The 14,223-nt window shown below is 40.7% G+C and overlaps 1 protein-coding gene across 6 annotated transcripts in view; it reads left to right on the forward strand.

Moving 5' to 3' along the window:
* Positions 1–14,223, forward strand: part of GNAS (GNAS complex locus) — a 177,016-nt gene that overhangs the window by 102,331 nt on the left and 60,462 nt on the right. For all 6 annotated transcript variants that reach the window (XM_077929316.1, XM_077929317.1, XM_077929321.1 and 3 more), the window contains exons 3-4: positions 8,454–8,508; positions 8,594–8,713. In XM_077929316.1, coding sequence (XP_077785442.1) covers positions 8,454–8,508; positions 8,594–8,713 — 175 coding nt within the window. The remainder of the gene's footprint in view (positions 1–8,453; positions 8,509–8,593; positions 8,714–14,223) is intronic.

Here is a 14,223-nt window from a genome sequence, read left to right on the forward strand (position 1 = left end):
ATTCTTTGGAAATATTTTGTTGGGTAGTTACTCAGTTTCGGATCCTGGCTTGTTCTCAGACTATATTTAAAAACTAACCACAGTTCCGCAAGTTCAGACATCATTAGGAATTGTGGGTAGTTAAAACTGAAAGCAGATGCTTCTCATTTCCTGGTGCACAAAACTTGGGGGTAGTGTTGAGTACATATACCTGAGGTTCACTGTGGCTTGTTCATGTAGTTTGAAGCTATTGTACATGATACTTAGTATTACGTGGGAACTGGGTCTGTCTCTCGCTCACCTGCTATTTACCAGAGTGAAGACAAGGTGGCAACTAGCTCTTTGTAGTTAAGAATGTAATACATTTTGCAAACCATTTTGTTGGGTTATTTTAAAGCAAAGTAGGCCTGTATGCCCACTTCTTTTGTCCCGTAAGTTGTACTTGAAAAAATGAGAGTTAAGATTATATGACAGGTTTTAATTAATTAATTAATTAATTAATTAATTTAAAAATTGTCCAGCACCTTAGAGACCAACTAAGCACACGAAAAATACCCAGAACAAACTTAGTTGGTCTCATTTTTTTAATTTTTTAATTTCTACTCAGTCAGACCAACATGGCTACCTACCTGAATCCATGGCAGGTTTGTTTGAGGTGGGATTTGGAAAGGGACCATATTGTAAGGGCAGGATGACTGGGAGCAAGAGGTGTAGGTTCTGTAACTTCGGTGATTTTTATCAGTCATAACTTGTACATTTTTCAACCTTGTTTGCATTTATTTTAAGTGACGGTGACACATACTCAACTCTTTCTGCCCCTCATTGAAAAGATTAACATAAATTCATACCTGATTGATAGGATCATTGTTCTAATGCAAGGGGATCTCTGTAATAGGGCCAGTGTAGTGGAGGACATATTAATGGATTTCATATCCATTAAGCCATGACTTGTGCTAAACCTGTTGTTTTGCTCCAGGCGCAAGTCTTTAAAACCTTGGTTTCATACCTTAGTTAAAATGGGAACCTTGTTCAGCATGAACTGTAGTTAAGGTAAGGGGCTGGGAGAGGCAGACTTTTATGTCCCGACCAAGATGTTAAAAGGGTGAAATAAGAATTTTGAAGTGCTTGACACACTCAAATTGTTGTCTACAAATTACTGCATTTCATGTTCTAAAACGATGTCCACAGATGAACTCTGCTCTCAACAGGGTAAAAAAGAAATGAGCGTGCAGCATGTTTCTGTGTGCATGTGTTGCTGAACCCCATAACTTCTCAGGGGTAGGGAACTTCAGACTTGGGAGCTGAATATAGCCTTTCAGTGCTTCCAAGGCTTGAGACTCTTGGGATTCTCCTAGACACACCCTAAAGTCTTTTTACTAGGCTGGCACACATCCTTGAGCTCCAATAGTGCCTTTTGCTTGACTGCATGAAGAATAGAATGGTGTGTGTAGAAATTAGCTTTCTTGTTTAGTCGTTCACTCGTGTCCGACTCTTCGTGACCCCATGGACCAGAGCACACCAGGCACTCCTGTCCTCCACTGCTTCCCGCAGTTTGGTCAAACTCATGCTGGTAGCCTTGAGAACACTGTCCAACCATCTCGTCCTCTGTCGTCCCCTTCTCCTTGTGCCCTCCATCTTTCCCAACATCAGGGTCTTTTCCAGGAAGTCTTCTCTTCTCATGAGGTGGCCAAAGTATTGGAGCCTCAGCTTCACGATCTGTCCTTCCAGTGAGCACTCAGGGCTGATTTCCTTAAGAATGGATAGGTTTAATCTTCTTGCAGTCCAAAAGCTTATACAAAAGTAAAACTTAGATTTGTTGCTCTGCCCACATTTGTCTTTGGCCTCACCTACCGCGGGCATGTGGCTCTCAGACGGGAATGTGGCCATTGGACTGAAAACTTTCCTCATCCCTGTTTTAAATGGATCATTGTTGAGGTGCGGGACATTTCACTTCCAGTATGACAGCTAATGGGATTTGATTTCAGCTTGCTTCTTGGGAATAGTTTTATCAGACACAGCAGGTTTTTAAGAATTTTCACGATGAAAAGCTCTTAAAGCAAACATGCATTTATCTTGATTTCGACTCTTGGATATCAAGGAAGTTTTAATGCTGTGATCTTTGACACAGCTTAAATGCAACTTCTTTTTTGAAGCTATTTGGAACTTGTTTTTCTCTGGTGTCTCAAAGAAACTTCAGTGACCTTCCTGACAAACTGACGAAGGCTTCTTTTTAGTCCTTCTAAAACAGTCAAAACAAGAGTCTGATCACAATTGTAACAACTTGCATGGTCCCAGTGGGATTGAAGTTTATTCTAGGGCTCAGTTAGGTCAAAGCATTCTTTGGAAAGCGTTTAAAATAAGTTTATGTGGCTGCACCTCAGAACTTGAATTAAAGAAAGATTGAGTGATACTTAAAAGTGTATGGAAATGTCTGAGATAAGAATATAAACCACTGGATAAATGTGACTCTTATTGTTCATTTCTTGCCATTTTGCCTAGTATTAAAATCAAGCAGCTTCTAGGATATATACAGCTGTGTCCATTGACAGTGCCAGGTTTTCTGCTTTTAGATGAGCCCCCCCCCCTTTCTAACCCCTCCCAATCAATCTGTTGTTACTTTTAAAGTACCTTGCATATTTCTCTGATCAAATGTTCAGCATTTTTAAAAAACCAATACCAACAAAATAAATTTTAAAAGTTGAAAAATTGTTTTGCGGGAAGGGTTGGGTTTGGATTATCACAAAGCTCAGCTAAGCAGTACTGTGCATGCCCTCTTTCCCCCTGAAAACCAGTGGAACAGATTTCTTCTGAACTGTATATCAAGTTTTGTATTTCTGCTCAAATTGGGGCAAACCACAAGCCTTGTGTGTCTGTAGGCGCCCTTAAATGCTTTGTGTAAAATAATACATTGGGGGAATGTTGAGAGATGTTGGTGACTTAAAAATAATAAACTTTATATTTTAAAACATTTTATCTTAATGGTCCCTTCCTAATTTAGAAGGATGGAAGCACAATGTTTTTGAACAGTAATAATTTTAAAAATAGTGGGTGAGATTCAATTAAGTTACTTCTTGAGCAGGATAAGGTCCACTTACATAAAAGAACTCCCATCTCCTACACTGCCACCCCCGTGCCCTCAAAATCTGCTATAAATGGTTGAGGGGAAACCTAAAGCAGGTTTGGGGGGGCGCACAAGGGAAGAAGAACGGGGAAGGTTCTGTTTTGTGAGTAGAGTTCGTTTCACATACTCACACCCCACTTAGTGCTACATTGAATTTTACCCAGAGTTTGCTCGGTTGTACATTGCTTAAGTCAGCAACTAAAGATTTATCATTTTCTTTAAATGGTTGAATTGTTACTAATTTGGACAGGTTATTGGTTGAACTCTTGATGTAGGAAACATGTTGCATCATTGTCATGGAAAAATGTACACTTAGTAAATATTACAAAATGAAGTTATACGTTCATTGCTGTAATAAGACTCTTTGTTTACCGAACATGCCATAGGGCCATGGCAACACAGACAGAAATAGGGACTTAAGTGCTCCTGTGTTAAAGACAATGGTGACTACCTAGCAGCTTGTCAATTGCAGGAATTTTGCACCACTTTGAAATACATCATCACTTAATTGGCTTATCAGTAACTTGGAAGTCCACTAAACATTTGAACTTTGTTACATATCTTTGGATGCAAAGTCTTCTAACAGGGCCAGGTAATAGCTGGGAGGATATGAAACTCTGCTCAAGAATCACCACTGGCTCCATGTAACTGCTGCTTTTTGTGTTGTACATGCCTTGAATTGAGCCACCTTAAAGCTCCTATTATCCTTAACCATTGACAATGCTGGCTGGAGTTGGAGTGCCACACTAGGCATTCCTGCTTTTGAGAGCTGATACTACTCATCATAGCAAGAGTGTATGTAGTGAGTTGTTGGACAGATTTGCACCTAGTGTTATGCAATGGAACCACAAATAGGAATCCACAGTTCCCGAATAGTCCTTTTGGCCAAATCATCTCTGCATATCTTTTTTTTTAAAAAAACCAAATGTTCATGTTAATGCTGCCCATCTTACAAAAAGCATTATGCACTCATTAGTAATAATAATTGGGGTTCAAAAAGCTCGCAGCTGTTTTTGCCCACTGTGTATTGGGCAAGCTTCACATCCATGTGATAGCATTACCGACTAGAAAAATTACTGGTGTCTTCATTGCAATAGAATTTTTAGTTGTCCAACAAAGTCCTTCTTTAAAACTTGCACTGCAGGGCAATTTATTCCATTACTAGACTGTTGTAGGCTCAGACCAAGTCTTAGCCTCCTATGAGGGCCAAGGTCTTTAGGTATGATTTGATGTGCTAAATCCAATGAAGTAAATGAAAGTTGGGAGAGCACAATTAAAATTACTTTCTTTCAAATGGCTTAAGAAAGTGGAGAATAGTTTCATAAATTCGGCAAACTAAGAAAGAGCAGCCAGAAAACCTTTTTAATTTTGACAGGTACTGCACATAACGTCTTTTGGCTGGTGTGGAATGTTGTATTGACTTTTTTCTAGCCACGCTAAGGAGAATGTATGCTTCTCAAAGTGTTATGTTTAAGCATAAAAGTGACGACAAAATAATAGATCAGTTATATACTCAGGATGTATAGGCTTCAAAACAGATCATTGTCAATTAATAGGAATATTATTGGGACCATGGTGGTGAAGGAAAAGCATAATTAACAGCGTAAACCTGTGTATGTCTACTTAGAAGTAATTGTGACTGAGTTCAGTGAGGATTACTCTCAGGGTATAGGATTTCAATCTTGTTGTTTTTGGATTGGTTGGTATCATGCACTGAGGTCTACTCTATAGGGAGATGCAAGGTGGCTTTTGTAGAACGGTGGTTTTAATCCATAATACTGAGCAGATCACGCAATAATACATCCCATTAAGCAAAACTTTGACTTAGAAGGAGTACACAGCAGCTTTGCTCCCACTTGCCGCTGTACTATGCTCAGCATGTCATTCAAATCTGGACTTGAGGTTAAGCTCTCTCCAGTTGAACTACAAGCTTGTAAACCAGGGTTAGTTCAGATCAATGATACTTTCATATTAAGAACATTTTAGCCTTCAGATAATAATATTGAACATGTTTGCTAACTCCCCTGGATTTGTCAGGAGAGTCAGCATTATGTTCTGAATTAAGAGCCATCACTTTGAGTACTGGGAAATACTCTTTGTAATAGATCGGCAGAAAAGAGGGTGCTTAATAATCAGGGCAAAATATGTTTCTAAACTAAAGAGTTGAATTACCATTAAGCTAAATGCTGGACCCAAAGTAAAACAATAAGGAGCTCCTGATATAATAATAATAATAATAATAATAAAATTATTATTATTATTATTATTATTATTATTATTATTATTATTAGGCGGCTTCCAAAAGAACATTAAAATACTGTGATACATCAAACATTAAAAGCTTCCCTAAACAGGGCTGCCTTCAGATGTCTTCTAAAAGTCTGGTAGTTCTTCTTCTCTTTGACATCTGGTGGGAGGGCGTTCCACAGGGCGGGTGCCACTACCGAGAAGGCCCTCTGCCTGGTTCCCTGTAACTTGGCCTCTCGCAGTGAGGGAACCGCCAGATAGATGGGTGCCTTGGAAGGAGGCAGTCTAGGCCTAAAGACTCCATGTAATCCCTACTTTTTACAGGAATTCCCAACCACCTAAATAATGTATACTGTGTAGAACACTTATTAGCTTTGGGGGATGACAGCAAGTATTTCCTCTTTCATAATGACATGGTGTCTCCAGAATGCAATGTTGGTCCAGAATTTTAGTGTTTTCAAGGTGACAAGGATAACCAGATATATGCATATTTCATCTAATCTACTTGTGAGTTCAGCTCCTTTCACTGTATAATGGCTATCTTTGTGCCATGCTGCCTTCTGCTTCCTTCACCCTAGTTGTGATGATTGACATCTCTGTAGGTCTGGTTCTTCCTCCGCCTCAATAACAATATTTGCAGCTCTTCCATAATAACGCAGCAGCTGGAGGCTTAAGAGTTAGGCAGCAAGTTTTTGGCCTAGGTACATACTATACAGATTCAGTTTGCAAAAGAATATGCCTTTTCAGTAGCTGGGGAACTCATGTTGCACTCATGTCCTGCTGGTGGACTTCCCAGAGGCATCTGAATGGCCACTCTGGGAACAGAATGTACTAGGCTTAGGTATTTAGGATTTCACCAGATCTTATAGCATTTGTGTGTCAGTGCAAGTTCTTTAGTTCTTAGCTTTTTCTACTTTTGAGAGAATGGAAGCTGCAGATGGGTTTTTCTTTCCTCCAGAAAGTGATTGCACGCACTCATTAGTGTGAATGTAAGTAAAAATTATCGGTCTTGCACTTGTGTTTTTTAAACTGTTTTCTGCAGTCTGTACACTAGTTTGATTAAAGGTAAGGTAGAAATAGGAACACCTTTCAGTACTTTTGACACCCGTATTCTCTCATGCAAGTATCCTCCCTGCCATTGTACGTTGCCATTAAACTCTTCTACAGTGCAATAACCTGGCTTCTGAAGTTAAGTGGGTTAGTATTTTGACCATATATTTTTTTTAAAAAAAAATTGAATCGTGAAAGGAACTGATTCTAATTATAAAATAAATACAAGTCAGTAACATTTAATCCAGGAATGGGGAACGTGTGGCTAGATTACAGCTCCCATCATCACCTATCACAGGCTATTCTGGTTGGGGCTGATGGGCTCTCCATTCTGGTTTAGTATTGTGAGGGCTATGGGCAAAGCAATACACTGGCTTTTCTTTTTTTAAGAATACTACAGTCTGGATTGATCACAGTATCTAAAAGAATGTTGTACTAGGAAACACCCAAGAGTTCTATAATACATGTTCATTCTTAATAATTCAAAGCAAATGTGATGTGCCATATCATGCTCTAGACATCTTTAGTATCCATTTGTGTGCATTTCCATGAATGTGCACTAGGTTTAAGATGCCTTCATCCCATACTCAGATACTTAACTTCTATAGACTCAGGAAATCTAGTTGCAGAATAACCTTTTGGTTTCACTTTTTGGAATGTGAATAGTTGAAGAGAAGTATTTCTGCCCACCTTTTCTACTCCTGCAAGCTACCGTAGCGGAAATGTTTAGAGCAGAGCGCATTTTTATTTGCTCCCAATATTTTATTGCTGGTAATAATTATGTGTAGCTTCTTACTGTATACAATAATTTTGTATTGGTACAACCAGAAATGATCTCAAAGAGCCTGCCTGACTACATGAAGAAACTTTTCATCTGTCTGTGTGGGAGCCAGTGATAATTTTCTCTGTCCCAAACTCTCCTACAAGATTGAGAGAATTTTTTCTCTTACTCGGAGGGGCGTTGTATGGAAAACCAATGCTGGGATGGCTTGTGCCACATAACTGGGATGCTTATGGAAAATTCTTCCCATCCCCATTGCCCTGGCCTTAGCCAATCTCTGCTTGCCTCCACCCATAAAGGGGCTGCCCACTATTCGGATCCGTCCTGACAGTAAGAGCTGTTCGACAGTGGAATTTGCCGCCAAGGAGTGTGGTGGAGTCTCCTCCTTTGGAGGTATTTAAGCAGAGGCTTGACAACCATATGTCAGGAGTGCTCTGATGGTGTTTCCTGCTTGGCAGGGGGTTGGACTCGATGGCCCTTGTGGTCTATTCCAATTCTATGATTCGATTCTATTCTATTCTATTCTATTCTATTCTATTCTATGATTCTGTGAAGATAAAAATGGAAGAGAATGGCCGTTGCGAGGAGCGACTTTCCTTTGGAACTTGCAGTTCATGGGCTGCGTGTTGGACCACCCTGAGCTAAACCATGGTTTGGCTTAGCATTACGTGCAAACCCAGGTTCATATTTTGTCTCCCCCAAACAAACTAGGAGCAATATGTCAAGAACAAATGCCCTTCATTGACTTGGGGTGAGACAGACCATGAGCTCAGGTTGGCACACACCAAATTTTGTCTTAAGCTCCTGGCAGCTCAGCAGCAGCATCAGGGGCAAAGTGAAGCAGCTGCAATTTTCTAAATAACCACCAGCACATTTACTCATTCACACTCTGTCATAGTTTGGCTTACATGTGAACTAGGCCAATGTGTGTATTTTTGTCAGTTGAACAACTGTGGAGTCCCTGTTTAGGAACTTATCCCTGGAGTTTCTGATACCCAAAGCAGTGTAAGTGATTTCCTTAATCTTAAGACAATGCAACTTTGTTAGGTTGTTTCAGATATATTACAAGAAACATGCGTTTGAAATCAGAATCCATTCCTCAACTCTTTTATATCCCGCTCCCCGCCAAACTTAGATTTAGTGTCTAGCAGCTGGCTGGCTAGATGATTTATTGAAGATTATTTTTCTTGATAGAAGTTCTTTGACTTTTGTTTTCCTCTTCAAAGCTATCTCTCCATGATCTAGAAATTTAATTTGTTATTTTCTTGGTTACAGGGAGAAAAAAATGAAAATTCAGGATATTAAAAACAATATTAAAGAAGCTATAGAGGTAAGTCTACAAGCCTTTCCTGGTTGCTTTGAACTAAAATTTTAACCCGTCACTTTCTGATAACATTTTATCTCTTTTTCTACAGACAATAGTGACAGCAATGGGAAACCTGGCACCTCCAGTTGAACTAGCCAATCCAGAGAATCAGTTTCGAATTGACTATATATTAAACTTAGCAAGCCAGATAGATTTTGACTTCCCACCAGTAAGTATAAATTCTTATTTGCAACAGGCTTATGTTGCATTGGTTTTTAGTTTCCATTTCTTATCGGTGCTGATTTCTTGCAAGGATAGAGTGCAGTAAAGTAAGTTTCCCAATGCATATAGTTCTCTATTATGATCCCAAATAATCATGAGTCGGTTGGCCAAGTTACTGATATAACAGTGCTGAGACATCATATGAGCTACTTTCCCTTCTGTATACTTATACAAATCATCATCAGCCTATAGTCAGGGCGGTGTATAGTCTCCAGTGGAGTTAAAAGCAGTATGGTAAATGAAGTTCAGGAGTACATTTAAAGTGGATGGGCCATGCCGTTAATGCGCAGTAAATGCAATCAGGCAAAATCCTAGTTGATTTCTCTGTGGCCCTTGATTTTGTAAACATGTTTTCTGCCACCAAGTGACAGGTGCTGATTTTCTTAGTAGTAGTAGTTTGAAATACTTATTTTGCGTATACACTGAGAAATAGGCAACTAAATTGATGAAATCTTATGCTGCGAACTCAGAGTTAGGGACATGTTCAGAGCCGCTCAAGATGTCCATGGATAAGCTGAGATTTGAAACTGGACCTAAGTTCAGCTATCATATGTTGTTATTGTAAAGCAGTTTAAAACATTGGCTGTGTTTGTACATAACTCTTAAGCTGTAGTTTGCTGTCTCCTAGACGAGCAAACAAACCATAGTTTGCTTCTCCAAAGCTTAGTTACTCCTGCCTACTCTTTGCTGCCTGCCTGACATCCTGTACTGGCATTGTCTCACCTTGTCACTAGCTCCTGGTTGTGCAAACAGGCCAGGGAAATCTTCTCATAAGTTTTCAGCCATTCCTGTTATGCCCTGAGTCAAGCTAATTTCCCCCCACCCCACCTGCATCACAGAAACACCAAGTGTACTCTCAATAATCAAATTCCTTAGCTCTATTCTACTGCTCCAATGGAGTGATTGACTTTTACAGGTTTTCTGCTAGTATCTTTTTGTGTTGTATTGAAAGATCGGTGTTTTGTTCCTGTGAAGAGTTAATTATTTTTGCTGTAAGTAGGTTTAGCAGTCAGGATAGCCAAGTGTATATTAATTAGTCAGTTGACATAAATGATAATTAAAAATTTTCCCCTCTCCTTGCAAGCAACTGGGTCTAACTTGTGAGGGGCAACTTGTCATGGAGGAATTGGGAGAATGGAGAAGACAGAGCTTGTTGTCAGGCAGATTTAAGAGTGAGGACATCTTTGGGGGGGGGGACAGTCTGGTGAACAGTTTTGGTTTTTTTCAGCTGCTTGTGCCTGTGTAGCTTGGTGAGTATTAGGTCACCAAACAAACCATGGTTAAGGAAAGTTGTTTCCTTCTGAGTTATCGTGAAACTATAGATAAAACAAGCGTCAATTTGTAACTCAATAACAAATCATCGCTTCACATTGTGATTTATTACCAGAAAACAAACTGTAGTTTGCTGGCTGTGCATATATGTATAGGAGTTAGACTCCTTAAAATTTTACTCTCAAATTCCTTATAAATAAGGATAAGAGATAAGAAGATCTGAACAATCAGCTGGGCATAGCTCAATACTAATATGCCTTCTGTCTAAGCATGAATTCCCTATCCCTCCCAGGACGTTTACAAGCACAATTCAAAGTGTTGGTGCTGACCTTTAAAGCCCTAAACGGCCTTGGTCCAGTATATCTGAAGGAGCGTCTCCACCCCCATCGTTCTGCCCGGACGCTGAGGTCCAGCGCCGAGGGCCTTCTGGCGGTTCCCTCATTGCGAGAAGCAAAGCTACAGGGAACCAGGCAGAGGGCCTTCTCGGTAGTGGCGCCCGCCCTGTGGAACGCCCTCCCATCAGATGTCAAAGCGATAAACAACTACCTGACATTCAGAAGACATCTTAAGGCAGCCCTGTTCAGGGAAGTTTTTAATGTGTGATATTTTAGTGTATTTTTGGTTTCTATGGAAGCCGCCCAGAGTGGCTGGGGAAACCTAGCCAGATGGGCGGGGTACAAATAAATTATTATTATTATTATTATTGTTGTTGTTGTTATTATTATTATTATTTGTGATCAGCTGTATTTTTTGCCTCTTTAGTAGAGTAGGAGAGCGGGGGGGAAATCACATCTGGCAGCCAATTTTGGTTTCAGATAGTACATGGGTAGAGGGGTCTAAAAAGCCCAGGACACAAATTTTCCTAGCCCTCTAGCGGCTATGGTCTAGGAGGCTTAGTTTAACAGTAATAATAATTTTATTATTTATACCCTGCCCATCTGGCTGGGCTTCCCCAGCCATTCCCCAGTTCAGTCAGAATCAAGTATACACTTCTAGAGTTAATACTAAATACATTTTAAAAAGGTAAAGGACTCCTGACAGTTAAGTCCAGTCACAGACGACTCTGGAGTTGTGGCGCTGATCTCACTTTACAGGCCGAGGGAACCAGTGTTTGTCTGCAGAGTTTTTTCAGGTCATGTGGCCAGCATGACTAAGCTGCTTCTGGCACAACGGAACACCGAAACCAGAACAACGCAAGGAAATGCCATTTACTGGAATCTGTACGCCGGCTCCCTCGGCCAATAAAGTGAGATGAGCGCCGCAACCCCAGAGTCGTCAGTGACTGGACCTAATGGTCAGGGGTCCCTTTACCCATGTATTATCTGAAACCAGAGGTGTGCATTGGTTACCAGATGTGAAATATTTTGGCATTATTTTCAGCTCTCCTACTCTACTACTTGCGTTAAAGAGACCATCTGAATAATTCTCACTAAGTGAAAACCCTCATTTTGATCTTGCATCGCTGAATGATTTAGAGTGCTTGCTCACCACAACAAGCATAGATCACCACGAGCAGAATTTACTTGCATATTACTTATTTTGCTCTGAAGAATACTTTGGAACCATTGAATGCACCATCTTTTCTGCCACCTTCAGAGTTAGAAACAAGAAATTTGTCTTATATTTTAAAAGAACCTGTGATTTCCAGAACACTAGCAGCAGAAAGGACCTTTTAAGGACTTGCATGAAGGCTACTCGACACTCAGTACTTCCGTATTGTAGGGTAAGCCTGTGAGCAGCAAACTGCTGTCTTTTGGAGAGGCCAATATTTGATAAAAGGGTTACAGGCATATGCACTGGCTAAGAAAATGACCTTGTACATATTGTACCTATTAAAGCACATTCGAAGCACATTCTCTCCCTCAGAGAATCCTGGGCTCTGTAGTTTAGCCTTGACACAGTTGCCGTTCCTAGCAACCCAGATTGTAGTTTGAATGTGCTTTACAGGAATAGCGTGTATGCAGCCAGTATTCGTGAAAGTGAGTGAGCATGTGTGCATTCCATCTGAGCTCTGTAACTTGGCTTCCAGAAATGATGATGAGGGCTTTCTAGACAGATGCTGCTTACCAAGATACCCCAGTCTTAGTTACTGGCACTGTTTGTTATTTATCAGGCTTTCTATCCTAAGTGTTACTGCATAATTTGAATTTTGCTTTCATATGGCTGGATGTTTGGCTTGCTGTAGTTCCAGTAAAATTAGAGTGCCATACTAGGACCTGGGATAGGAAGGTTCAAATCCCTACTCAGCCATGAAGTTGCACCTTGTCCAGTCACTGTCTTCCTAGGGTTGCCATGTGTCCTCTTTTTCCAGACTCATCCTCTTTTTCATGGGTAGAGCCATCATAGCAATCCATAGTTCAAAATATGGCAACCCTGCTGACTTGGGTTGTGAGAATAAAATGGAAGAGGAGGACTGGAAATTGCCTCACGCTCCTCAGAGGAAAGGCAAGAAAAAAGGTAACCAGCAACTGTGATAAAATAGCAACAGAGAGAGATGCAAGAGATACTGGCCACTGCATTAGTTCTGAGTCAGTATTTAATATTCAGTCCTAGTTGCATACCTCCAGTAATATTTCTTTTGAGCCCTATTTCAGAAATAAAATTGAACTTTGCCTTAGTATTTGCACCATTTTCTATTATGCCAAAAGCAGCTGAAGATACAGGATTTTGCTTCCTGCCTACTAATCTTGTATCTTTTTACCATGAAATGCATTTTCAGGTGCTTTTAGTTAGGAAATATAATGACGTTAATGTGGATTCCTGTGATAAGGTTGCATAGTTCACTTAATTCTAATCGTATTAACAGTTTGGAAGTTCCTGCTGTTGGTTAACTTCGCTCTATAGCTGTGCAACAGAACTTTGTTTCTGGAAGCAGCCACGTGAAATATTTGGAACGATTTTTCTCACACTTTTTTTGTTCGCAAGGAAGTTCAGCGGTTGGCATTTGTAGCCCACAAATTGCTACCATTTGGCTTTCTGACAAGAAACTTCTGATAGCTTTGCCATCACTGCATAACTGATAGAGAGCAGAGGCAGAGTCTTCCAACTGGGCAAGAGCTTCACAGGAAGTCGTGGTTAATAATCTTCAGTAGTTAGAAATTAATTAGCAAGTCCAGTTGGCACTACCCATTTCCAGGTTAGAATGACTGCAGCTTCCTCCTGCATGCATGTAAGGGTTTGCCAGAGTAATATCAGCTGTTGGGCAGTTTGTTGCCTCTTATAGATGTCCTTAAAAGTAGAGGGACCCCTGACCGTTACATCCAGTCGCGAATGACTCTGAGGTTGCGGTGCTCATCTTGCTTTACTGGCCAAGGGAGCCGGGGAACAGCTTCGGGTCATGTGGCCAGCATGACTAAGCCGCTTCTGGCAAACCAGAGCAGCGCACGGAAACGCCGTTTACCTTCCCACCGGAGCAGTGCCTATTTATCTACTTGCACTTTGATGTGCTTTCGAACTGCTAGGTTGGCAGGAGCAGGGACCGAAGAACGGGAGCTCACCCCGTTGCGGGGATTCGAACCACCGACCTTCTGATCGGCAATCACTAGGCTCTGTGGTTTAACCCACAGCGCCACCCGCGTCCCATGGATGTCCTTACCAAGAAACTAAAAAGAACCTATCACAGGAATGATCTCTTACCCGGTTGCTACTTTATGGATTACTGCCTCCTTCCTTCCCTGCTTGCTGTGAACTGGAACAGCTCTTGTTTTTTTATAGCTGGTAGGCACAGTGTCTACTCAAGAAAACCATTCACAGTACGGGAATATTTTGCTGCTGCCCCAGTGACCCAAATCCCGGTCGGGGGATAACAAAATGGTGGCAGAGTCAAGGCAGGAGACATAATTTTTGCAGCAGTGCTGCTGTGGTATAATGCCATTCCCACTACAGCTTGTACAAGCTATCAGGCTGCCCTCTGATGTGTGCCTCTGGAGCATACAAACAGTAGTCTCACCTGGGCTCATTTAAGTATCAGTTGTATTCCTCTGGTACTGAAAAAACCGAACTTGTGTATTAATTATGTGTAAGGTAACTAAGAATATCTCTGTACTTTTAAATCCCTGGACACATTAATTGAAATGAGCTCTCCTCAGAGAAAATTGATGACTTTATAACTTTATATAGATTTCTCTTCCCGAATACAGTGAGTAGTTGGAGATAACCTTTATCCTGGCGTATTGTAAAGTTTTA

The sequence above is a fragment of the Podarcis muralis genome, chromosome 5 (assembly GCF_964188315.1).
Source record: "Podarcis muralis chromosome 5, rPodMur119.hap1.1, whole genome shotgun sequence".
NCBI lineage: Eukaryota > Metazoa > Chordata > Lepidosauria > Squamata > Lacertidae > Podarcis > Podarcis muralis.